The sequence below is a fragment of the Euprymna scolopes genome, chromosome 31, assembly GCF_053919585.1.
Source record: "Euprymna scolopes isolate OS-2025 chromosome 31, ASM5391958v1, whole genome shotgun sequence".
In the NCBI taxonomy this organism is placed as follows: domain Eukaryota; kingdom Metazoa; phylum Mollusca; class Cephalopoda; order Sepiida; family Sepiolidae; genus Euprymna; species Euprymna scolopes.
Window position 1 is genome coordinate 86,272,580 of NC_136512.1, and position 26,963 is coordinate 86,299,542.

General features: G+C 35.6%; 1 protein-coding gene across 9 annotated transcripts in view; it reads left to right on the forward strand.

The window, feature by feature from the left end:
- The window catches only part of LOC145255836 (alpha-actinin, sarcomeric-like), a 260,402-nt gene that overhangs the window by 73,493 nt on the left and 159,946 nt on the right, over window positions 1-26,963 (forward strand). Inside the window, exon 1 of one of the 9 annotated variants that reach the window (XM_080114567.1) lies at window positions 8,952-9,068. The exons of the other annotated variants lie outside the window; for them this stretch is intronic. Coding sequence (XP_079970693.1) covers window positions 9,051-9,068 — 18 coding nt within the window. The 5' untranslated portion in view covers window positions 8,952-9,050. Of the gene's footprint in view, window positions 1-8,951; window positions 9,069-26,963 lie in introns of those variants that run through there. 9 annotated transcript variants of the gene reach the window in all.

The following is a 26,963-nucleotide window of genomic DNA, read 5'->3' on the forward strand; positions in this document are numbered from 1 at the left end:
GATCAAATTGAAACTTCTAAGACTTACCTCCCTTCATTCCCTGGGTCTATACCAATATAATGCACCCAAACTGCTCGTTACCTAAATATGTTTTCTACTGAAAAACCCAGATGTCATTCTCAGCTGGTCACTGGAACTGTCTATAACCATTTTTCATCTGAGATTTTTTTTTTGTTTTTGCTATATGACCACTTAGAAAAACGAACAACCAACTATCAAGACGCCATCCCATATAGGGAGTACAATAGATTCGTTGTCCCCTTCTATTGTTGGCTATTTTTCTTACTGCCTCATCATTTTTTCTTAAATATTTTTTAACTAAACATTCTTTGAGATCTTCGCTGTTTAAAAGGGAGAAGGGAACTTCCTAGTCATGTAGTTTCAGAATATACTAGAAGAATGTGGCCCCCTGAATCATCCGAAGAGTTCAGATGAGATTGCTTGAATGTATGTAAACCCAGTAAAATTCAGAAAAATAAAAAATAAAATCCAAAATTACTCTCTTTCCGCCAGCTGTGTTCTACCACCTTCCTTTCTCTATCTTCGACTTTCCAGCTATAGGCTAAATAGTATTATTACTTGTGCTGATATTTTCTTTTGTTTATAATGGACTATACTGATATTTATGAACAGTGACATAAGAACAGACGGTCAAACAAAGATTTGTTGACAGAAACTGGCCTGACTTTCACGAAAAACACTCGTCTTTCTGAAACCACTATCAATAATTTCCTCCACTCTTTATCTGTGCCTAAACCTTAACCTAGATTCCATGAACAAAGCTTCTTTCTTGGAACTGCATGTGGAACTCTGTTTTATTTTCTTGCTTTCTGACTACAATATGGTTGTCTTCAAGTCCAATGTAAACAAGTTATTGATGAAGCATCCCCTTAAGTAATCCAATTTACCAAATTTCCACTACTGATTGCTACATTTTTTTCCATTGACTACCCATTAACCCTTATCCTCAAGAGGCCTCTGGGCCTTGATAAGTCGTGACTTTGTAAAAAAGATGCAAAAATGAAAAAAAAAAAAAGGTTACTTGGTGGGTTAATTGCGAATTACTGCTAATTAGAAAAATTATGCTTGGAAAAGAAAATACAATTTTAGCTTTCCTAGATGAGCCATATATTTCATGGAAGGTGTGTTTTACTTGGGATGCTAAATCCAGCAGTCTAGGCCACTAGACCATTGTTGAGGTTGTTTGTTCTCTGTTGGTTGAATTATGATCCTGTGCGGTTCTAGAAGGTTCACCCTCCCAGGATTTGCCTTCTCACTTATTGAGAACTAGTCTGGGTGCCCGGTATTGCCTGGGTGTTTAGAGTTGTGTGTTGAGAAAAAAAAAAAAAAGTGGTAGTAGGCAGGCAGGCTCGAATCCGTATCGCGAAGGAAGAAAAAAAATGTGATGTCTTTGCTGTTACATCCATTGCCAAACCGGAAGTGACGAAGGTTTAAATTAAGGCTAGTCAATCGAAAAGAGGGATGACTTTTGAAAATATCAGCGAAAAAAGCAACCCCTCCCTGTAGAAAAGTGCCCAGTTGAAGGTGAAGGAATTAATGTTTTTAGCCAATTTTTTGATATTTGTCGTCCGAAGGGTCGAGCTTCAACACGATACCGATCTTGTGAAAATCTGTCGCCTCTGTCGAAAGTTTTAGGCAGACATACATATATGCAAACAAGCAAGCAAGCATGCAAACATGCATACAAACATATATACAAACATGCATACAAACATATATACAAACATTCAAACAAACATGCGTGCGAACATACATGCATGCAAACATGCATACATTTAAACAAGCAAGCAAGCATACAAACATGCATACATTCAAACAAACATGCGTGCGAACAAACATACATACAAACAAACAAGCATACATACATTTAAACAGACAGGTGAAATTTATATTATAGATGGGTTAGTTTATTGCTAATCACCCCAAGCACCCCTACTAGGGAATGTTGATGAGGTTGTCCAGGCATTTTTAGTCAGTATGTTCTTTCTCTAGGGCATTGACTTTTCAAATCCCAATTTCCCGACTTGTCACATCTTACTGCTGTGGAAGGATACACATAGTTCTAAAGAAATGGCAAACCATGAAGTTTGAAAATGATTCCTTTTGGCAGACTGGAGGATGAAAGAGAATTAAAACACTTGACTGATTTTCGCATCTCCTACGACAACCACGTTTATTTTTTTTTATTTTTATCTGGATTTTTTTTTTTAATATCAATTAATACAGATTGCTTCCTCCTCTCCCGCGTTTTTCAAATCCTTGAAAATCATCTGCAGCTGAATCTTTACCAATTCCATCTTTTCTTCATATTCTTGGCAACAACTAAATGTCTTCCATTGATCTGCTCATATTTTCCATTTTATGCTTAGGTGATGGGGCAGGTAGGATAGTAGGCAGGGACCCATAAACGAGAAAATTCAAGGTTTTAATTTTATAATTTTTAATAATTGGAAAAAAAAAAAAAAATGAAATTCAAGCTTTTTAAAGTTTGATTTAACAAATTGCTTTGAAATTAATTTTGAATGAACATAATTTTATTTTAAACGATTATTTGCGGCAATCTTAAATTTTTTTTTTTTCAATTATCTACAAAAAGAAATTCATATTCATATAGCCGTTTAACTCTCCTTTAGAAATTTTTAAAGAAAAAATTAAAAAAAAAAAAAAAAATTTTTTTTCCCCCTTCACCAGTCTTTGGTGCATACTGCGTAGTTCTTCGATTTAAAAGTCGTTTAAGATAATTTGTATAAACATGACAATTATAAAGCTTCCCTTTTATTAATAGACAACAGCATTAGGATAAAATGACATCTACTGCTGACAAAACGATCTCGTCTCAAATACCAGCTTAAGCAGTAGTTTCTCGCCACACTGATGCATCATAATTAGGGCTATGACAACAGAATATTCTTTTCATATAACATATATTATCCGATACAGATCTGAAGTCCTACCTAACTAATATTCCTGGTGAACCAAAGTGCAAAAGAGATCCAGACAATTGCACTTAAGGGAACAGCGAGGATCAATGTTGGCAGCTGGTTTGGCTGCCCCATACCCAGCATTAAAATCTTTAAAAGGAAGAAAAAAAAAACAAAAAGAATACGTAATCAACCAAGAATCACATCCGTCTATATAAAAACATAAGATGTTAACGGATATATACTCAAGAGTCAAAACAATGAAAAGAATATGCTGTTGTCACAACCCTAACCATAATACACTGAAAAAGCCTGTGTGAATGACCTACATACGCTATAACATATAAAATTATTTTTTTAGGTACCTTTTGGTTTCATGGAAGCGCTGAAAATTCACCACCTCCCCCGACACCACTCTATCACAAAACGCTCGTCTTGCTAAAACCACTATCAACAATTTCCCTATTCTATCTGTGCCTTAATCTAACCACAAATTCCATGAACAAAGATTCTTTCCTAGAACTTCCCGTCTGTGGTACTCTGTTCCAGCTGACTACAACATAGTCGTTTTCAAGTCTAATGTAAACAAGTTCTTGTTGAGCAGATTCCTTAAGTAGTGAATTTCTAATTTCTTCATCATTAACGATCACTATGCTGTTGTCTGTGTGACCATTCTACACTCATTAACTCTTCTCTTAAAATGGCTTTTGAGTCTTGTAAAAAAACAAAACAAAAAAAACTGATTCATTAACATACCAATGGATGTTCAGAATAATGTATTGACTAATATGTTCTTGCACTAGTAATCGAGCACTCCTATTTCGTGTAACACTGAATTGCGCACACACACGCACACGCATCTTAATGGTCGGATCCTTCTATCGATCCAGTAGATATCTCACTGCTGATGCAATTCTCTATCTATATAAGAGCCAGATAAGTCCAAGGATGGAATACTGTTGCCACATATGGGCAGGAGCTGCTAGAAAAGACTCGTCTTGCCTTGATAGGGTTCAAAATAGACTTGGTGGCCTGATGGGAGATGTCCTTTTCTCTTCGCTGCAACCTCTATCTCACAGAAGAGATGTTGCGAGTTTGTCTCTCCTTTATCATTATTTTCATGGAAAGTGTTCCACTGAGCTTCAATCTATGGTCCCCCCCCTCGCCAAACTTTCACAAGAAACACTCGTCTAGCTGTAAACACTATCAATAATCCCCCCCCCCACTCTTTATCTGTGCCTAAACCTAAACATAGATTCCATGAACAAAGCTTCTTTCTTAGAACTGCACGCCTGTGGAATTGTCTTCCGTTTTCCTGCTTTCCAGCTGTCTATAATATGGTTGTCTTCAAGTCCAACGTGAACAAGTTTCTGATGAGCCGTTCCACTTAAGTTAACAAATTTACCGAACTTCCATTACTATCGATTACTATATTGTCCTTTTGACTACTGTACACTCTTTAACCCTTATCCTTGAATGGCCTATCAGCCTTGATAAGTGGTAAGACCTATGTAAAAAAAAAAATAAAATAAAAAAAAATTCAGGAAAATACAAAATTCGACATCGTTAATATTTTGTAATCATGCCCTAAAACTTAACACTCAATAATATTTCATGTGTACACGCGTTTCAGAAAATCCAATTTTATTCTTGTATTTTTTTTTTTTTTGTAAGTGATCATAAAATTTAATTTCTTAATGGCGTGTACACCTCTGTCACGCAGAAGAGACGTTGCGAGCCTCTGCTCTATCGTTATTTTCATGGCAAATGCTCGACTGAACTCCAATCTATGCCTCACCCTTGCCAAACTTTCACTTAAAAAACTCTTGACTAGCTACACCCACTATATACGCTCCGGTCTCTAATCCTTGCCTAAATCTAAACACAGATTCCATAAACAAAGTTTCTTTCCCAAAACGGCCTACCCGTGGAACACTTTTTCGATGGCCTGCTTTCCGTTTGAATACAACATGGTAGCCTTCAAATCCAATATAAATAATTAGAAGATAACTGAACATGTAATCTTGAAATAGCAACGCGTTTAGATCTTTTTTAAATATGAGTGAATGAAAAAAAAAATCTATTTTCAAGCAATAGAATTAACTGGTCAACTTGTAACCGGATATGATTAATGAATCAACACCACTGTGGCTTCATAGACCGGATGTTGTTAGCATAGAAAAAAACAAAAAAAAACAAACAAACTTTCAATGCTCCATTAAAAGGTTGTCCATTTTATTTTGATTTTATTTTCAATTAAAGTCAAGCTTTAAACCCTGTTGACTGACGAAGTCCAAATGGCCTCAGATTGCCCGAGTTTTAGGCGTAAATCTGGTTGAATGTTTCCAGTTAAAAATCTTATCTTCTGATAAGAACTTAAAAACATTGCCTGCTATTTTGTCATCATCAAATTAATTGCTTCCTCTTGAAGTGGAAGCCTCTGTTCAGTCTCGAAAGACAATGGATATTCCCTGTAAGGGTAGCTACATGTGAAATTTTGAAGCAAAGTTTGCACAATCCTCAACCAGACCTCTCCTGAATCGGCACTGCTTCAGTCCAGTGGCAAGGAAAAGTCCAGGATGACTGGAAACAATGCCGAGATAAGCGGAGAGCATGTACAGTGCCTGGAATTCTTAAATGGTCACTCATTTTAGTATTGACCAGGCTTCCTTTTATGGATCTGATTATCCTCTTTTGACCAGGTTTTTAGAACATGACTTTATCTTGTTCTCTCAAGTCCATTTTTTACTGCCTCCTATTGAACCCGACTACAATGTTAATTTATGAATTCTCATCTATTCTATGGCCATTTTTTGGTCCCTCCGACAAAAGGAGGGTGGACCTGTAAATTCACCCTTGTCCGTTTGCTCAATAACGGCGCCTTGAATTTTTTGGAAATTTTGCACAAATATTAAACATGATATGAGTAAAAAAGTAACAGAACAGATTTTCCAGGAAAACTCCATTTGCCTCACTAGGGGTGCCTTTCGGGTTAAAATGGCTAAAATTGACACTTTTGTTCTTAGTAAAAAAAAAAAAAAAAAATGGATGCCTTGGATTTTTATAAAACTTTCTGAAAAGTTGTAACTAACTGATTTCTATATAATTTTGCTTGTCTATACTTTGCGATAACTCTTCGGTGTGCCCCAGGGGCTCTTTTAGGGGTAATAAAAATACTCCATTTTTGGGAGTATTTTACTATATTTGTCCAAAATTTTCTGTGTATGTCTATTTAGCAGTTTTGCATGATGCTGAACTAAAATTTAAATATGTTAAGGCCTTGGGGATTTTTGGGACTAAATGGTGTGGGGGGGGGGCAAATGAAGGACTTAGTCATTTCTTTTTTTGCATGGTGCAGAACTCAGTTGTTAAGGCCTAAAACTGCACCGTTTGTTCATTTTCACCGGAGTTTGACATCCCTTGGGAACTTTTCAGGCTAAATGGGGGGGGGGTGCTGAACTTAGTTATTTTTTTTATGCCTCGTTCACTGTGTACTAGGCATACTTTACTTGTTAATTTTTGTACACATGTTCACCCCTAACAAGGCATATCACCCCTTGATGTAAGGGGCTACTATTTGGGACCATACCTAGGAAAGATTACCAAGATGGTGGCTTGCATCATATTTAAACATCTGCATATCAGTACAGTTAGGGAAGCAGGTAGCAGGAAGGGAATTCCAAAATCTAGCTGTTCAAGGGAAGAAACTATTAGAATAGAAAGCTTTTTGGCATTGAGGGACCTGAACAGTGAAGGGGTGTGATTTTGTTGCTAAGTGGGTTTGTCGGGCATATGTATGATGCGGGGGCACAAGTGCAACGAGTTCATCAGAGCACATTCCATTAAAATATTTGTAAAACAGGCACAGATGCAACATTGCGGCAATAGGGCAGGGGTTGGAGCTTAGTTGACAAAGTGGGACCTATTAAAGGCTCCTTTTTGAACCCTATCCAAGAGGGAGAGGGGTTAGTGGTAGATGCACCAGCCCAGATGTGGCACCAATATTTCATGCATAGGCGAATGGTGGCCTTGTAGGGATACAGGATACTCTCAGGTGTGAGTCAGCTTTTAGCGCAATAAAGGGAACCCACCGTCTGCTGCTTCCCACCTGACTACAACCTGGATGTGTTCAAGTCCAACGTTAACAAATTACTAATGAACCGCCCCCTTAAGTAAACACTTCATCAAATCTCCACACTAACGTACTGTACTTGCAATAACCCTTATCCCTGAGTGGCTTCCGGGCCTTGATAAGTGGTGACCACCATGTAAAAAAAAAAAAAAACCCAAAAAAACCCTTCTTTGCAGTAGCCTTCGCAATGTCCTCAATGTATTTGTTCCAGTTCATATTTCCCGTGAATGTTAGACCATAACATCGTCTTTTGCTCTGCACACATTTACTTATAATATCTAGATTTAATTTTCCTCTGAGCTTACCCAGATCTAAGCCTGCCTTTAACATTCATATAACATTTTCTTTCCATGCAACACCTGTCCTCGATCCTCACTGGCTAGAAATAACTTAATAAGCCATCGTTATTATTTGTTGATAAAATAAGGAATAATGCTGAATTAGCATTTGAATTGAAAACAATTCAAAGAAATAAAGGGCAAAGATATTGATTGGCTGATTTTGAAATTAATTCCTGAAGTTTTATGGACATTGGAAGTTTAAAAGTCATCTCTACACTTTTATTTTCTCAGGTGTTCGCGGTTTCTTATGGTGACTTTTTTTTTTCTACCTCTTTTGTCGTCATTTCAAACAAAACTGGCACCTTCCCTCTCAGATATATCTATATATCTATAAAAGTGAGAATGTGTATGTGAGGACACTTCTCAACCTATATACTCAACGAATTTTCGATCTACAGACTTGAAATTTGGTATATCGGGTATTCAGAAAACTTTTTAATCGGTTTTCATCTGGAAAAAGAGGCTGCTAAGGGGGCAAAATTGATAACTTGGTACTTGGGCCGAAGGTCATCAGATTTTTTTTTTTTTTTTTTTTTTAAACATTTTGTAAAGATTAAGGCAAGCTGGTATAATGGTTTTCGTACTTGACTCGTCTTTAGGTGTTGGTTTCGATCTCGGCTAGAGTATTTTTTTTTTTTACTTACAGGAAGTGAACTGTTTAGGAAAAAAAGACATATTTGCATGCACGTCTCATTTTCTTTCCTTCATTTTTCTTTTAAAGGAATTTAACATTACGTTTAATACCGGGCAACGCCGGGTACATCTTCTAGTTTATATATTTGTGTGTGTGTGTATTGAGACAGCATTTTTCATTTAAGCAAACCTTGTTGACCCCCCCCTACCCCACCGGCAAAGGAGAGATTGGACCTAGTAATTCACTCCCATTCGTTTGTCCGCACTTTTCTCAACCACTCCTTGAATGTTTATTTTTCACAAACATTAGTCATGATGAAAGTAAATGTTTTTATTCAAACCTTTCAAATTCAATTTCAAACTTTTTCAAATTCAATTTCAAACTTTTTCAAATTCAATTTCAAACTTTTTCAAATTCAATTTCAAACTTTTTCAAATTCAATTTCAAACTTTTTCAAATCCAATTTCAAACTTTTTCAAATCCAATTTCAAACTTTTTCAAATCCAATTTCAAACTTTTTCAAATCCAATTTCAAACTTTTTCAAATCCAATTTCAAACTTTTTCAAATCCAATTTCAAACTTTTTCAAATCCAATTTCAAACTTTTTCAAATCCAATTTCAAACTTTTTCAAATCCAATTTCAAACTTTTTCAAATCCAATTTCAAACTTTTTCAAATTTAGGCACTTTTTTCAGGTCGGTGTCACCTCCTCAGGGTCACTGACTTCTCAATACCACTCTCCGACGCTGGTGTCAACGTTTTTGCAGTGGGAGTGAACTAAAGACCTCCCTACGATAATAGATACTTCAAGATATATGATGTCATAAAGGATGAATGGTCGCTTTGTGACGTCATCCATCACTATTTGTGATGTCAAGTGTGCATGGTAACATTATGTAAGCAGTTAAGATCCACAGAAAAAAAAAAAGCATGAATGGTTCGAGGAGAGCAAAAACTGCTCTCAATCACCTAACTAAGATTTTAGGTTTTCCGATGGAAAATGGTCTTCTCAAATAATGTAAGTAAATGAGATTGTTGCTGAATGATGCCAAGTCAGCTTATAAAATTTGATATGAGGCAAAGATATTGTCGGCCTGGTTTTGCGGACCATAGTATAACATTTTAATAAATTCAGCTTTTATTTATATTAGACTCTAGCTCTTTTTTTTTTTTTTTTTTTTTTTTTTTTTACATAGGCATCGCCACTTATCAAGGCCCAGAGGCCACTCGAAGATAAGGGTTAAGAGGGTACAGTAGTTAGTTGGACAATATAGTAATCGTTAGTAATGGAAATTCGGTAAATTTGTTAACTTAAGTGGAACGGCTCATCAAAAAACTTGTTTACGTTGGACTTGAAGACAACCATATTGTAGTCAGCTGGAAAGCAGGCAAACGGAAAACAGTTCCACAGGCGTGCAGTTCTAAGAAAGCTTTTTATCGCTTCGAAGTTAACTACTTGAAATATTTGAAACATTTCATTTAAACGTTCTGTATTGACGACTATGGCTCTCCTTCTCTCTCTCGAAATATTCATGAATTCATTGTTGCTCATCATTTTTGATGTTGCCCAGGTGTTCAGACTATCAACGTGTTTCTTGCTGTTGTTCTCTGCTTCTACCCACGATCTTTCCCGTCAAACTAATCTGTTCTATTCCGCTTTTTCTGTAGACATGCTCCATGAATCTCGTTTGTCTTTTTCGTACTATTTTTTATTAGAAACCTTTGTGTTTGCCCTTTGATACATCTTGGTTTGTTTGCTTTTCTGTCTAGCATATCTTCAAAATTCTCTTCGGGAACCAAATTTCGGTTGCCTCTAGTCTCTTCCTTGTGTTATTAGTCCAGCACTCACAACCGTATAATAGAACAGACAATACATACGTCCGGTGTATTCTGAATTTGGTGTCTGATTTTAATGTTTCTGTTAGTCATGATTGATGACAATCTCTTGAATGTGACTTATGCTTCGGCTATGCCACTTCAGTAGTGCACCTGTCATCCAGTAGCCCAAATATTTGAATTTAATAAATTCAACAAATTTGAAACATTAATCTTCTATTATATAAAAGGAACTTTATCTGTGAGTTTGTTCCTTGTGGATTCGAAAACGGCTCGGTCAGTTCTTATGAAGTTTTACACAAAGGTACTTTATATGTCTGGCAGTGTTCTTAGATAAGTTTTGTTGGAATATCTTCAATAAGTATCGATAATCGAAATAATCCAATGAAAAAAGGAACAAACTATTTTGACCAATAGTTTTACAGCCTAACATCACAAGTGCATTTGAGAAGTTTTATTACCACACAAGCCGAAAGGTCCAACATATAAAATCAACAGTAGGTTCTTTGATATGATATAGGCGGGTTCGAAATGAATGTTTCTGTTTAGAGCAGTTTTTATCTTTTTCTTTTTACACTTAAATTCAAGCTGTTATCACTACACTAGCAGCTATGCCAGGCATATATGTTCTATAGTAGGTTCTTTATTATGACAGGGACGCGTTTGAAATGTTTTGTTTAGAGCACAATTAAAGCATGATACTTGACTTTTGCATTTTAAACTTTAATTCAAGTCGTTATGTATAAATATCTCTATTTCAATGGCAATAAAAAATGAGTTAAACATTTGTTGATAATCATTCAATCCGAGGCAACGTCGGGTCACCCTGCTAGTTTAAAAAAAAAGTCATTTCACAAAAGCTTTTTAATTTATTCACATAGATTAGTATTAACATTTTAATAATTTCGATAAAAATTTATCTTTTAAATGGCGTCCCTGATTGCACTGACATACAGAAAGTCAAATGTAATTTTAACAGGGCATATTGCAACTTGAATGTAAGGAACAACTACATCGAGCCAATCCGAGGAAAGATTGGCAAGATGTTCATTTATGTTATATTTCTGCATATCAGTACAGTCAGGGAAGCAGGTAACAGGAAGGGGATTCCAAAGTTTAGTTGTTCGAGGGAAGAAACTATTAAAGTTAAGTTTTCTTGCATTTAGGGACCTCAACAGGGAAGGGGTGAGATTTTGTTGCTAAGTGGGTTTTGTTGAGAGGGCATAAGGGCAACGACGAGTTCATCAAAGCACATGCCATTAAAATATTTGTAAAAAGACAGACATGCAACATTGCAGTGATGGGATAGGGGTTGGAGCTTAATTGACGGTCGGGCCGATTATTATTTTTTCATTGGAATCCTTTGAGATGAGTAATTTGTATATTTTTTTTGCAGACTGTTATCCTCATCTTCATTGTTGTTATTGTTCCACCACGTTTCGGCCAACTATTCCTCTGGCCTTCGTCAGATGATCAACCGCGACAGGATAAAAATGCTGAATCTCTTAACCGTATGCCCAGTAATTAATGCATGTATTACCAGTGAGCATTGTCTGAAGATAGCGGTTTCAATCCTACCCAAAGCCGGCCAGAGGATTAATTAACCAAAACGTGGTGAAACAACAACAACTATACAAGGCAGTAATTACTGAGGATACAGTCAAGACTCAGAATCCCTATCCTGTCACGATTAACCACCTGATGAAGTCCAGAGGAATAGTTGGCCGAAACGTCGTGAAACAAAAACTATGAAGATAACGGTCCTCAAATGAATGAATCTAACTCACTATATTACGATGTTTTAACTATGTAATTTTTTGGATGTAAATAGCATAAAAGATTTCTGTATGTATGCACTTATGTTGCCGTGCTGAAATGTTATTTAAGAAGCCATTCTTAACATGGGGAGGGTGTTTTGCAATTATTCTGTACTTTCACCTAACAACCTGATAAAAATATATTATAGAGCTTGAATTTAACTTGAAAATGCTATTTAAAAAAAAAAAAAAAATGGCACTGTAACATACTTAATGATTTGCTGAGAATTTTTAATTTTTTCGAGGAGTTAATAAAACATTTCTTACTTCCCTTTCGTTATGATGAAAGAAGGAGAAAGTATCGACCGTTAAATGTTTTATCAGGAATAATTTTTTTTATTCTTTACATGGAGGCCACCACTTATCAAGGCCTGGAAGCCACTCAGGGATAAGGGTTATTGCGTGTACAGTAATCAATGGGATAGTATTGGAGATCTGATAAAGTGTCTTAAGTCAGGAATTTGTTTATGTTGGACTTGAAGACACCCAAGTTGGAAAACAGGCAATCGGAAGAGAGTTCCACAGTCGTGCACTTTAAAGAAAGAAGCTCTGCTCATGGAATCCAAGTGTAGATTCCATGAGCGGAGCTTCTTTCTTTTTTAGAAAGAACTATTGTGGAATAAAATATATTCCTCTTGGTAACATAATGGTTGAGGGGATGGAAAAATAAGATGATTTGAATTGGGTATTGATATATCACACATATTGCTATTTGGGTCTGACTTTAAAAAAAATCTACAAGATAACTTTATATGTTGTGATAATTCGAGCTCATTAATCTGTCAATATTCTACAGTTGGCATTTGTGCTTGCCCATTCCCTCTGCTATAAAAGCATAATGTAACCTTGAAAAGTTTGAATCGTTGATCATTAAATGAGTTTCATGTTACTTGCTGTGTGGAATATGACTTTTTAATTGCAAATGTCTCAACTAGCAAAACGCACGGTTTATTTAATCCCAACAAATCAAATGCAAACTAAGTTTTACGTTTTCATTAATGTAACCCTGACCTTCTTCAAATGCATATTTCTGAACTCTGCAGCCTAAACAGAAGTTCAAACCAAACCCTTTAATTCGTGAGTAGATTGTTCCTATTCCAGCAGCCATGATCTGGTAGAAATCTTTACTATTCTTGGTTATTATCGTCTGTAGTCTGGATTGAACCATCAACCTCTAAATTGTATAAATTATCAAGCCTCCAAAGAAAAGGTTAGTTTATGATCTAGTCGTTCCTACCAGACAGGGCTGCTCAGACATTGTTTTGCAGGCCAAAATGCTCTTTTTAGATACTGGCTTTTTGATCACCTACCGTCGGACCTTGTGTCATAATAAATACCATATGATACAATAAGAGGTTAATGTAGTTTTCTTGAAGCATTGTTTAGTGTGTATATAAGGTAAATTTAGGTTTATAAGAGTCAATACAATGCAGAGGTATAGAAGATAGACACAAACTGAAGCTTACTGTTACTTCTCTGCATTTTATTGCAACCGATAAACTTGTATTTCGTTTTATATATTTTGCTATTAGTCAAAAGGATGGTTTTTATAAATAAAAACTTTTTTTTTTTAAATGAATTATATAAAAAAGAAATGTCTTTTCTTTGAAGTAACTCAACCATTTAGTCAACATGTTTTACCATCTCCCTCCCATTTTAATTTCCAGATATGTATTTAACATAGTTATCGGTTAACGTGGTTGACCACTGGAACGTGACTGATATTTGCACACAGTAATCCGTTCGTTATTCTGCTTCGATACGTTTCCCACTTATTTATTTGTTATGCTTGTCTTGTACAAATAATATCTACTTCATCAAACTTGTTTTTAGACCACGTGCCTCCAAGTTGAGCTGACTTCCAAAAAAGCCTGAAAACACTTAATAATGTAGGCAAAACGCAGCTCCAATGTACCCAATTCACAAAAAACAAATCTAAATTTGTGATGACATAGTGCTATGACAACACAAAATTTGTGATGACATAGTGCTATGACAACAGCATATTCTTTTCATTGTTTTGACTCTTGAGTATATATCCGACACAGACACAATTAATCAACCGAGAACCATATCACTATATAAAAACATAAGATATCAATTGATATATACCCGAGAATCAAAATTAGGAAAAGAATATGCTCTTCTCCCTAGCCCTATTTATCACAACTTTCTTATTTGTTGTTGTTGTTGTTGTGGAGAAATGCATTTCAAACTTGCTCATTTATTACTAGCAGGACCTGTGGAAATTCCGCAGAATGAGAAATATATTTAATCAATAAACATGTTTTAATAAAGCTGATATTTTTCTGGATCGTGCAAAAAATTAGTTTTTCAAACAGAAAATCCAATAACACACACAGTAAATATAAGTTTATTAGTATTTTTGAAAACAGTGTCTATTTTATCTTAAACCTAAAACTGAACCAAATAAAATGAATTAATAAGTACCAATAAATACTCAAAAAGTAATATTATGCTACATAGTTCAATGCAAATAATGAAATCTCATTGTTAGAGATAATCTTTTATTCCTTCTGTCCAGCACCTCTGGGCAAACAATGTTCTTTTTATTTCCATGTGTATTTTGGATGTTCCCTTTTTTATGTAACGATTTAGTAACTTTTTTCTTTGTAGAACCGCTGCACATCAAAATTACAAGTTCCGTTCTCACACTACTACAGGTCCTGGATATGACCTTAAACTATATCCAGTGGTGAGGCCCCAGCTTGCGGGCTTTAGGGAGTGTGGAGCCACCCTTTAATTACCATTGCTCCCAGGTCCACTCTGACCCGGAGTGGTAGTACCTGTTAGGGTCCCAACTATGGGTTAAATAGAAACCGACTTGAAAACAACAAATATATTCTATTAAAAAATTTTTCTTCAAAATCTTTGGATTCGGCATTAAATAACCCGAAAAGGGTTGATATGCCGTAAAACAAAAACAACCAACCAACCAACCACACTACTACAACAACGATCATATATTATGATATTAAAAAATGAGGCTACATGAAAGGGTGGTCACTCTCATATTCTTGGTCAGGGTTGCCAGATTGGCCATTTTTTTTTTTTTTTTTTTTTTTTTTTTTAAGGCAAAATTTCATGAAGTTGGCCTTTTTCAAAGCATAAGGAAGGCACAAGCATAATATAAAGATGCTTGTCTTAGAATAATGCCGTATTCTATGGTTAGGATATTATACTAGATTATTTTACCTTGGACATAAAAATCTATACTTTAAACTATGTTCAATGGAAGAAACAAATTCTTATGTTAACATGATTCGCTTGTATCTAATCTAACGTGCTCATAAAACCATGTACCTTTACTGCGTTTCTGTCCCACTGCGAAAAGATGTGACTCAAGAGTCAGAAAGTGATATTCAAAAGTCAGCGCTCCAGAGAAGGAGCAGTCTGACCTTGCAAAAGATATGTGCAGCCCCGTAGACATTTCCTGACAGAGGCACCTCAAGCGATTAGCAATAAACTAACCCCATTCCCTAAAGAGAAAAGGCAAAGCCTGGAAGTGTGAACCTTCCAGAACTGTGCAAAGACTTCCAAGAAAGGCTGTAACAGTTAATAACGGAGGTAAAATGCAGTTCCTGATGTCTCTCTCAGAAAACCCAATGTCATTGGTCAAATAAAAATTTGTGATAATTTAGAATAACTTTTCTATTTGTTATCCAGCAGCAATAGCATGCATGGAACGGTTAATGCCATTTGAAAGCTTCCAAACTTTTGTCGTACTGTTATAACATGATCAGCCGGTCACTGGTGTATGACCGACACACGTGTTATACTAAATGTCTTAGAAGTGGTCTCGTGAAGATGGCCAGTCATTAGGGTCTTTAAGAAGAAAAGTATACCTGAGATGTTGGATGTGGCTGTGTGGCTCCTTCTCCCAGGAAACGTCTTGATTCCTGGTGACATTCGGGTTGGAATCTTCCTTTTCTTCATGACCGCCTCGTTCTTTAATAAAGGCATTTATGGCAGACACAAATAAACGACACGTGACACAATTGTAATATATATTGTATAATCGTAACTATTTATTTTACAAAAAATATATTGCCATACAATATACACATAATTAATTTTTACAATTAAACCTAGGCAGTAGGCTTTTCAAAACTAACTAATCTACCCTAACTAGTGTTGAGAGAGGAGGTGCCCCCCTCCTTACAGAGAGACAGAAATATTCGTGCTCACCTCATGACGGTCCGTGCAGAAAGAGGGCGATCTAGAAAGGGAATTCTGGAAATGCATTTCTTTGTGTCTCTACGTTCATGGCCAAATCACCACTCGGCCATGGTGTAGAGTGTGTTAGAAACCGTGGCACTTGCGATATAGTGCCACACTGTTTCATGCGCAGAGCTTGGGTTTATTTGTATCGGATGGTTTTCAGTTATGCATACAAATATGATGCAAACAATTTAAACTGCACAAAATGCAAATAGAGAAAGAATGAAACCAAACGAACGGCATGGTAAAAAAACAAACAAAAAAACTTTACATTAATTGGTCATTTTTGCAACATACCCAAATGAATAGAAATTAAAAAAAAAAATAAAAAGTATGGACACCAATAAATCTTTGCCTTTTTATTCAATCGTCCAAGATGTTAAAAACTTTTGAAGCTGAGTTCAACAACATTATCGAGGGAGACGGGAATATTGGGAATATTATTCCTGGAGGAAGAACTCTTCCCTCATTTACTTCTATCTTGTTCTATCCTTAGGCGTGAACACTTATGACCCAGGTCCTCTCCCTACGTGATTTTTGGCATTCCCATTTGTTTTTCCTATTCTCTCGGAATTCATTCATTACAAATGTCCATCTCTCGTCTAGATTTCGAAAGGTGACATTCTCATTTGTCTTTAGTCGTTAACAGGCGTCTTTTTCTTGCACATATAGCCGGATGGCCTGCGTAATGAGCATATCGCGTCACTCAGCTTTTCTATCATTGCATCATTTCTAGTGTTGGAACGATTAATCCGAATCAGGAATCTGAAAAATGGGAACTTTTTGGGGTATCGGAAAATTTTGTGCCTATTTCCGATGCCAAAAACGATTCTTTAAATTGTCATATTTATTTGAATTTCTTTAAAGCAAAATGTAACGTTGGTGATAGTAATGTTAAAATAATCAATATTTATTGATTTTAACCAATCAGTAAAATCAAAATCTATAGATCACCCCTCACGAGTATATTTTTATTTTTACATTTAAATATCTTCACATTTAACACATGTTTTTATGATAACTGGCGAAAAAAACAACAACTTTATAGCTAAATATTTAGTGATTTATAAAAAAAAAAACAAGTTTATAGCTAAATATTTAGTGATTTATAAAAAAAACTGGAATCTGTAATTGTATCGGAATTGGGAAAAGTATTAGAATCGTCCCATCACTAAATATTACATGCTCATGTTTTGATACCATATGTCGTGACGGGCATTGAACACTTTCGGTTTAATGGACATCGTTAATTTTCTATTCTTGATGTTGTATACCTTGGAAAAGGCTTTTTGTCCAGATGCTTAATGTTAAATATATTACTAGCTGGACGTGCGGCGTTGCCCGGTCTTACAATACGTTTAAACATGATATTTTAATTTATGCAGATTGCGTATGTATTATTATAGAATCAACCATCTGTTGATTATTATATATTAGGAGGAATAATTTGTCCGGTAGACTAATTTCCCCCCAAAAGTAAAATAAAATTTAAAAAACATGTCAGTTGAAAGTTGGGCTTGACGATAAATGTCTTGGAAAGTCACTTCTGATTAATGATTAGTTTTAAGATAAGCAAACGAAGAAATGATTTATGGTGTTTTTTTTAAATGGTACATCTTTTATCGTAAATTGAATTCATTAATAAGAAAAAAATTGAAATATAATGGTGAGGTACAACTGGGCTTGAACAAGAGATCATTCGATTTGTAGTCGAATGCACTACCACTGAGCTAGATTTCCAGATATCAAATTTTTTTTTTTTTTTAAAGAAGAAATTATTTTTTGAGATTTTATTATCTCCCTTGCCAGTGTAACGTAAAATATTGTTTATTATGAGAAATAAAGACTTTTTAGGATCGGATTTTTCGACTTTCGCTATTTATCGGATTAATTTCTGTACAAAACATATCTAAGAACACTGCCAGACATACAAATTAGAATTGTGTGAAATTTGCAAAAGATAAGCTCAGCCGTTTCAGAACCTATAAGGGATTACCACATCAATCCTCTATTGTTTTTTTTTTATTTTTAAGCTCTCTATTTACCTGCCTCTCCACAAGGGCTGAATGTGTGGTGATTATTAAAAAAAAACAAAAAAAAAAACAAACGCAAGGCTACTGCTCATGGTTACAAAGAGTTTGGTGAAGCTTTTCACAGTTCCCTTCTTATGCTCATTAAATGATGGAAATGTACACCGGCCCCCTCCCCAATAAACTAAAAACTAGCTACATTTCTAAGCATGGATCCCACCAGTAGATCAACTGGATGACTTGATGTGAAGATTTATTATAGTTTATGCCTCGGATGGTTTAACTTTGTGCTGCTTCTTTGCCGCCGCCAAAAGTGCGTTAGCCCCCCCCCCAGCATTTTTTATGTCGTTTGCATGCATGGTTTCCTATCTCAGCCATATTAATTCTTTTGCCAAAGAATGAAGAATAAGTTCTGCTTGAATTGCAATCTAAGCACTATTATATATAAAAAATAAAAAAAATAAAATAACACATTTATCCCTAAAGGATGAAGGAAACCATTTGATAGGTTTTTTTTTTTATCTTTGCTTCATGACGGCTAATAAATGTCTTCAACAAAAATTCCTTCAGTTCTGTTGACTTTCTCTAAAGAATGGGTGGTTGTCCAAAATTCCTGCTATATTAAAAGATAAAAAACACTGAAAGATCATTATGATGTATGTACCTGTCATGAAAGATCATATTCCTAAAATCACAAAAATTGACCCAAGTCATATATAATTTTTTTTATCATTTTAAGTGATTAATGGTAAACCTGAGCTTATCTCCCTTTATAGCAAAATGAAATACTTCATCGCTTTTTCATAAAATTTGATTTTCTTTGTTAAAAAAATAAAAAATCTACTTGATCAATTTACATGATTTTTGGAATATGGCATTTTTGTTCCATCATGGATACGTGCATCATACAGATTTTTCTTTATTGTTTTTATTTTTTTTATAGAGAGGTGAATTCTGGAGAAGAATACAAAAACGAGATCCTCAACAAATCCTTGATACTCTCCATGTTAAGAATGGCTCGCTAATAATTTTATTTCAGCACGATCTGTAAACTGCACAAGTACCGATTCCAAAGTTCAACAAGACATAGGCAAAAATTATTTTTACCAGCTGAAGAAAACCATAACACAATCTGATTTTACTTTCTGGTTTCCTTTCATTGGATCCTATGGTACACACTCCTAAACAATACCTTTACTTTTGAGAGAGGTTGGTTTATTGCTGGTTGCTTGAGACGCCCCCTACTTGGAATGTCAAGTCTATTCTCTGCTATTTTTATATTCTTCCAGGGTGCTACATCCTTAGAAGCCATTAAACTTGCTTAATGCTTAACCTTGCTGCCTGTACTTAAAACAGGTACCCTCTCTCCCCTCTCTTAGAAAAGGAGGTGATGTGGGGCAAGGATTGTTTGTCCATGTGTTTGTGTGTCTCTCTTTCCAGCATTAAAAGTTTGTGGTGCTTCTTTGACTTGAGATTTCAACCAGCTCAAAATCAGCCAATCAGCTACTGTCTGCATTCCTTCCACTCTTCTGTTATAGAAACGTTGGTGATTGTTCCATAATAGTTAGACCTCAACACGCTACCCATCTAAGAAAAAAAAAAAAAAAATACTCCCTACCTCAACGTCACTTAAAGGACTTAAGAACTGCTGGAACAGAAATTGTTTTTATGCATGCTATAAACACACACATATACACACTTCATGTTTCACTTTTCTCACGCATTTAAAAAAAAAAAAAAAAAAAAAACAGTTTTCAATTAGCAAAGATAGTGAATATTAGTGGATCTGATGTCACCATCATATAAATATTTTTATTTCACAAATTTTGAAACAAATTGTTCCCAAATCAAATTATACTGCCTAACTACTAAAACACAATTTTAAAAACATTTAAAAAAAAAAACCCAAAAAACATTTTGATTTGGAGAAATACTAATTCCACGATTTCTACATCAAATTTTTATTGTATCTCTACATTGAATGAATAGACAAGTTTTTGGATTTTTGTTGATGCATTGCATTCACCTTAAGCGGGTTTAACTGGCTTACTCCAAATGAGGGAATATAAATTCACAGGCAATCCCTAGTCATATACGGCATAATCACGTTGACACACCGGTTCCCGCTAAACCACCGAAGTTAAACACCGTTGAGCCTGGTCATTACTAAAATGGGTGACCAATTTGGGAATTCCAGGCGCTGTATGTAGGAGGACGTCGACACCTCCCCTAATGGGGATATACATGTGACTGGGGACTGCTTGTGAATTTCATACTGCTATGGAGCTTCTTCCTTTGGAGGAAGCTGGTTAAACCTAAATAGGGTTAGTGCTGTTTCACACAATCCCCAGTTGCCTGTAATGTTTGCATTTTTTTGATTTTTGTTGATGCATTACATTCACTCTAAGTGGGTTTAACCAGCTTACTCCAAAGGAGGGAGTTCGAGGGAATATAAATTCACAAGCAATCCCCAGTCATATACGGCATAATCAGACAGCTTGATCTGGTAGCATCAGATGCCCTAACAGATATTACCACTTTGAGCCAAAGTGGACTCGAAAGCAATGGTGACTAAAGGGCAACTCTACATTCCCCAAGGCCCCCAAATGGGGCCTCAGCACTGGATGTGTTTTAAAATCATACCAAGGGCAGTTTTTGAATTAGTAGATTGCTAATTGATGAGGAAAGGAGATAACATGAAATACCTTCACATATAGATTTAAAAAAAAAAAATCTTCATATCAACCTTGATTTTGTGACCTTGAAAATGCCAGTTTTATGAACCCCTAATTGGTAATGACTCCTTAAAGTGGCCTGTAATTGGAATGAACCGATTTTAAATGTTCTACAAAGAAATCGGCTGTCATGCAAAGAATTTTAATTATCTATTTTTTAGTGTAACTGACTAATGCTACTCATGAGAGCGTTGTGTGTGTTGCCAGCGTTGGGTTTTGTGCTATCTGATCAGTCTGTCTGAAGATACTTGCTTTCTGAACAAGAAAGCACCAAACATTGATGTCATTGCTATTTTTTTTTTCTTTCTGTTTGCAAAACTCAGCCTTGTTCTGCAAAGTCAACGACAGTTGTTTTTTCCCCCCCTACAAAACAATCAATACAAATACTGGATAAATATTTAAAACTATAGAACTTGAAGGATAAAAATTTCTTCCAACATTACTGGATTCTGTATTAAATGACCGGAAAAGGGTTGACATGCCGTAAAACAAAAGAACAAAACCACTTTCTCCAGAGGGACCAAGTGAAGGTTGCCAACGTCTCTTAGTGAAATTGATTTTTTTTTCTGTGGAATGAACCGGATTTGAATTTTGAACACCCAGGTTGTCAGTTCGTGTCGTTAACCATTGAGCTATTAATATATTTAAATGAAGAGGGCATTTAATAAGAGAAATAATGTAATTAAGTCTTGTATTGTATTGGTTTTTAGAAGAGTTGGCTAGGATTTTTAAGGCTTGGAAGGGATGGAGCAACAACTATTTAGCTTTCAAATGAGTTAGATTTATCTGAATAGTTCCACGCGATAAATGTCACTTTAAAAAAAAAAAATTTTTTTTGTTTTTTTATTTGTGCAGTTTGCGTGTATTTTGGATGTCAAGTGTTTAATTTCTGATTCTTTTCTTCAATGTTAACCGTAAACCTTTGGTGTTCTCTTGGAATTTACGATTGTATCGCAGAGCTTATCTTAAGCTAACACAAAATGCTAATAAGGAAGTACGGAGGGGTCGGGGGGGGGGTCGTATGAAATAAATTTCATGATTAAAACTAAACTTTTTTTTCACAATTTTTGTTTGCTTTTTTTTTTTTTTTTTTTTCAAATTGACTGGAATGTCTTTTTTTTTATTTTTTATTTTTTTCTGTCACTCATACTTATCAGGTGACTACGAATCTACAAATATTTTCGGTTTGTTTATGTCTCCCTCCACGCAGATCTGATAACTTGACAATAATTCCATTGAACGTTCCACCAATATGTCCTGTAAAGTTTTGGTTTTAGTCGGGTGCGGAGGCGTAAACAAGTGTCGACTTTTGAAACTTATCAACAAAATACCAAAATTTTCAAAATTATTTAAATTTTCTGCTGACAAAAGCTATCTTATGGATACATGAAGCAATTTTATTCAAATCTCAAAAGCGCCTGTCCATGTCAGCCCCCCCCCATATCTCATGTTTCAGGAATTTAAATATTAACAGATTGTTTTGATACTATATTCTTTAAAACGATGCGGGCTGAATTATATATATGTATTCCAGAACTGTATAAAATTTACAGTGGTAAAAATAAAAAAAAATTTAAAAAAAAACTATGTTGATCTCTGGTACCCCCTTGCCAAACTTTCACAAAAACACCCAACTAGCTACAACCATTATATATATATATATATATATATATATATATATATATATATATATATGATATTCCCCACTCTCTATCTGTGGCTAAATGTAAACGCAGATTCCATGAATGAAGCTTCTTTCCCAGAACTGCCTGCCTTTGGAACACTGTTCTGCTGGCATGCTTCCCAGTTAAATACAACATGGTAGTCTTCAAATCTAATGTCAACAAGTTCCTGTTCAGCCGTCACCATAAATAATCAAATTTTACCGAATTTACACCATAAGTGATTACTAGGGCTATGACAAGAGACTATTCTTTTCATTATTTTGACTCTCGAGTATATATCAGTTAATATTTTATGTGTTTTTAGATAGAATGATGATTCTCAACTGATTAACTGTGTCGGATATATACTGGAGAGTCAAAACAATGAAAAGAATATTCCCTTGTCATAGCTCTAGTGATTACTACACTACCACTTTACACTAATTAACCCTTATCCTTGAGTGGTCTTCAGGCCTTAACAAAAAACAATTTTCACATTTTTATACATTTCGGGTAGTTAAGATGCTATCAGTATCCAGTGATAGGCAATATCAAGGAACTTCCTATGCCTGATCTCCATGTGGCTTGATCTAGAATTGACACCAATTAGGTTGTGTGTATTTATATTGCTTCTGACGCACTGAAGCCAGGTCTGCAGAACAGCAAAGCAAAGACAGGTTGAAAAAAAAAAAATACCTTAAATTTTGACAGGAATGTGCTTAGATGTAAGGATTTAGCAGTAGCAGCAGCAGCTACTTGACAGATGTTGAGGAGGGCATCACTCCTTTCCATGGATTGCTCCACTTATCCTTGATCCCAACTCTATAATGTTGAATGTTTGACAAAGAGGCACGAAGTACCATTTTTTATTTTATTTTATATTTTTATTGTGTATTTAATCTTTGGTAAGACTCAACCAATGATTGAATTTTTCAAGCACACTAACCATTATGTTGAATATCGATTCTTGCTGATGGGGGCTACTCTAGAGCTCTAGAGTGCATTTCCTGTGTTCTGACTTTTCCAAATCTCACCTAACCTTGTATCCAACCTCCTGGAGAAACCATACTATGTATGTGTTCTGCAAGTTAAACAGTACGAACACTTTATGCCAAATCTCGCTTGAGTTGCCAAATATGGTTCACAACACCAGGTCGGAATTGATGGTGGTGGTTTATATTTTCCTTGATTGACTTCAGTTGGAGAAAATTCATGGGGTGGAGTTGAGGGAGGGGATTTTAATTGTAAATACAGAATTATATCATACGCACGCACGCACACACACACTGTAATTGGATTGAAATTCTACCAGTATGTATATGTAATATATAATTCCCCCCCCCCACACACACACCCACTCGGCCATTATTTAAGTTTAATGAAGTCTTTGCCAACAGTTTTTGCATAGAATTCGAACATATTTCTGTTTGTGCGGAAAAGTTTCGCTTCCTGTTATTCTTGTAATCTCTTTTACCACTCCTTCGTTTTAAAAGGAATTTTAAATTGTAGGAAGTTAATAATTAGCATGGCTTCTTTGCCGCCTCACCGATCGTGCATTTCTTTCCTGCTTGTTTGTCTACCCCCTTCCCCCTCACACAAGGAGTGGAAACATGCGAAGAGAACTGTCTGAAAAGTAACAGGATTACTGTCACAAACCATTTGTTCCAATTCCAAACTAAATGCATGTCTGCTTCAAAATCCCATGCGTTTAATGCACTCGGATGTCCTCTTCATGGCAAGCATGCAAAACAATATACGCCATAATCACCTTGACAACCGCTTCTCAGTTCACCAAAGTTAAACAACATTGAGTCTGGTCAGTACCAGATGGGTGACCATTTGGTACTGACCAGGTGTTATATGTAGGAGGACATCTCCATGCAAGAATTGCAAAAATCTAACACCCTCATCTCTTTTGACAGTGATATACAAGTCACTGGGGATAGTCTGTGAATTAATTATTCCCTTGACCCTTCCTCCTTCGGAGGAAGTCGGTTTAACCCACTTGAGATGAATGCCATATAACACCAACCAATCAATTAAAGTTTGCGAGTAACTCTTGAAGTATCTTCATTTTCTTTTCCTATCAATGCTGGCATTCCTTAGAGTTTTATTCGAGGTCCAACACTGTTTCTCCTCTTAATAAATGGTCTTCCAGAGAATATTAAGTTGATCTGGGTTCAATTATGGATGAGGGTAAGAAAACACTGGTTTCGTTTAATCCTGTTAAGACTCAGCTGTTGTCTTTCAATCGTAGGCGTGTCCCTTTTTCTTTCCTGATATTCTTATGGATAGCTCTGGTCTCAATGAGAGATCGACTCTAAAACTTTGTCTTTCTTTCTCATCAAATCTTTCTTGGAATCTGTATATTAAACACACCAAAGTCAATAGATATCTCCCATGCTTGCAAAAATCAGCTTTCATTCTTGTTAGCTACTTACATCAAGTGGCTTCATGCCTTGTCTCCAGTGATTTCCATAAAGAAATGACCACACTAACTCTTATGGCCTTAGCAGAACGCTAAGCTTGACATGCCTGGTCTGTTATGCATTACGAAACTGGACACGCTTGATTTTTATACTTCTTGTGTGTGTGTGTGTGTGTGTGTGCATCAGGGTTAGGAGATACAAAGAAAAACTGCAAAGTCGAAGGTTTTAGATTTGAATGAAAAAAAAAAAAAAAAAATCCAAATCCTGATTCCGCAATCCCAGATGGGGGAGCTCTGGGGGCTCTTGTTTAGGAGCAAAGTGTATGATCTGTTCTGATATTACACTTAGTTTTTTTTTTTTTTCTCTCCTTGCTTGGTAAAGGAAAAATCCTGGGCACTTTTTACAATACACTACAACCCGAAAAAGTAGTAACAAATATATACAAAAAAAAAAAAAAATCTTACCAAAGGCAAGATGAGTTACTCTTCTATTTACCTGAATAATTAATACTAATTAAAAAAAAAAAAAAAACACCCAATAAACGATACAGTTACATTTAATGTATAGATTTCTATAAGTATTTTTGTTTTATTTTTGGAGTTTTGAGCGGGTATCGAGATTTCAGAAATACACTCTTATGTCTATCATCTTGTTTTAATATAAGCGCTCAGCACTACCTGTTTCAAACGTAAACACTTTGACATTCCAAAAAGTTATCGAGGTAGGTAGAAGAGTAACTTTAGTGTAACATTTATTATATGTTTGTTTTTTGACCACTTTTTCGCTTAGTTGTTTATCGTAGAAAAAAAATGTGTGAAATCGTTCTAGACCAAGGCAACTATTTTCCTTCTGTCCAGGTGTCCATTTTTAAGAAGTTGTTGGACCCCCCCCCCCCATTAAAAACCAATATTGTGTCTAATCCTCCGTTGATGGGAAACTAAGTAAATAGGTACCCTTATCGCTCTCTGGCAGATGCTTTTTTTTTTTTTTTTTCCTTTTTTTCCCTTTTCCTTCCTTTTTTTCCCTTTTCCTTTCTTTTTCTTTTCTTTTTCTTTTTTATTTAAAAAAAAAAAATTTTTTTTTTTCTTTTTCTGTGATCATATTTTGATTGGAATGTTTATTGAAGAACATTCCGGAAAACAAAAATATTTAAAAACTGGAAAATTCTATAAAAAAACAAAAAAAAAACAAAAAACAAAAATAAACTGCCATCTTTACCTGATGGTACCTAATACTGCTGAACTCCCCCCTCCCCGTCTTCGTGTCTGTCATCTCTCCCTCTCCTTCCCTCCCACCAGGTAAATCAGCTCCTGAACCTTCCTTCCTCCACCACACAACCATAAGCCTATTCTCTCCGTAGACTTCTGTCCCTATCTTATTACTCAACAGATGGATACAGCCGGTGTTAAGGGCTTTCTATCCCCTTATATGGTTCAGATACCAATGGTAGAACAGTGAAGAACCGGATGAAGCTAAGGCACGAGGAGGAGGAGGAGGGGGTCCTCTCATGAGATATTGGATATGCTATCATTCTTTTGCCAGCCTCTTCCTCACCTTTTCTCTTGCATCTACTCCCCCACCTTTCCCTGCCTCCGAATCCACCCTGATCTGCTACCCTCCTGTAAAGTAAATCAGTGAAGCCTTTACAGGCCATTCTTACCAGCATCTTTTTCTCCTGCTGCCTGGTTTCTTCATCTTTAGAATTGCGCGTGCGCGTTTTTGTTATAGAGGGTGGGGGTATATAAAAAAAAAACCCAAAAAACGAATACCTCTTGTCTTTCTCTCCTCATCCCCTTTTCTGAAATGGTATACAGAAAACGTGTCATCTATTTGTAGAGAGGATGAAAAAGAAAGAAAAAAAAAAAGCTGACATTTGGCTATCAAACATTCTTTTATTTAACGTTTACCAATTCCCTCCTCCTCCTCCTCCCTCATATGCTGCATTCATTTCTTCCATCGGTATTTACTCCCTCATCCTCATCCACTACACATTCATGCATTCAGGTAGGATATGACACAAGGTCAGTTTAAATTGGAGCACCCATCACCTTTCCACAGTCAGGGTCATTAAAAAAGATATCCCTTTTGCCCTTTTTAACATTGCTCCAGATTTTAGCAGCCCTTACACCCAAATATGGACACGGATACTAAACTTTGATC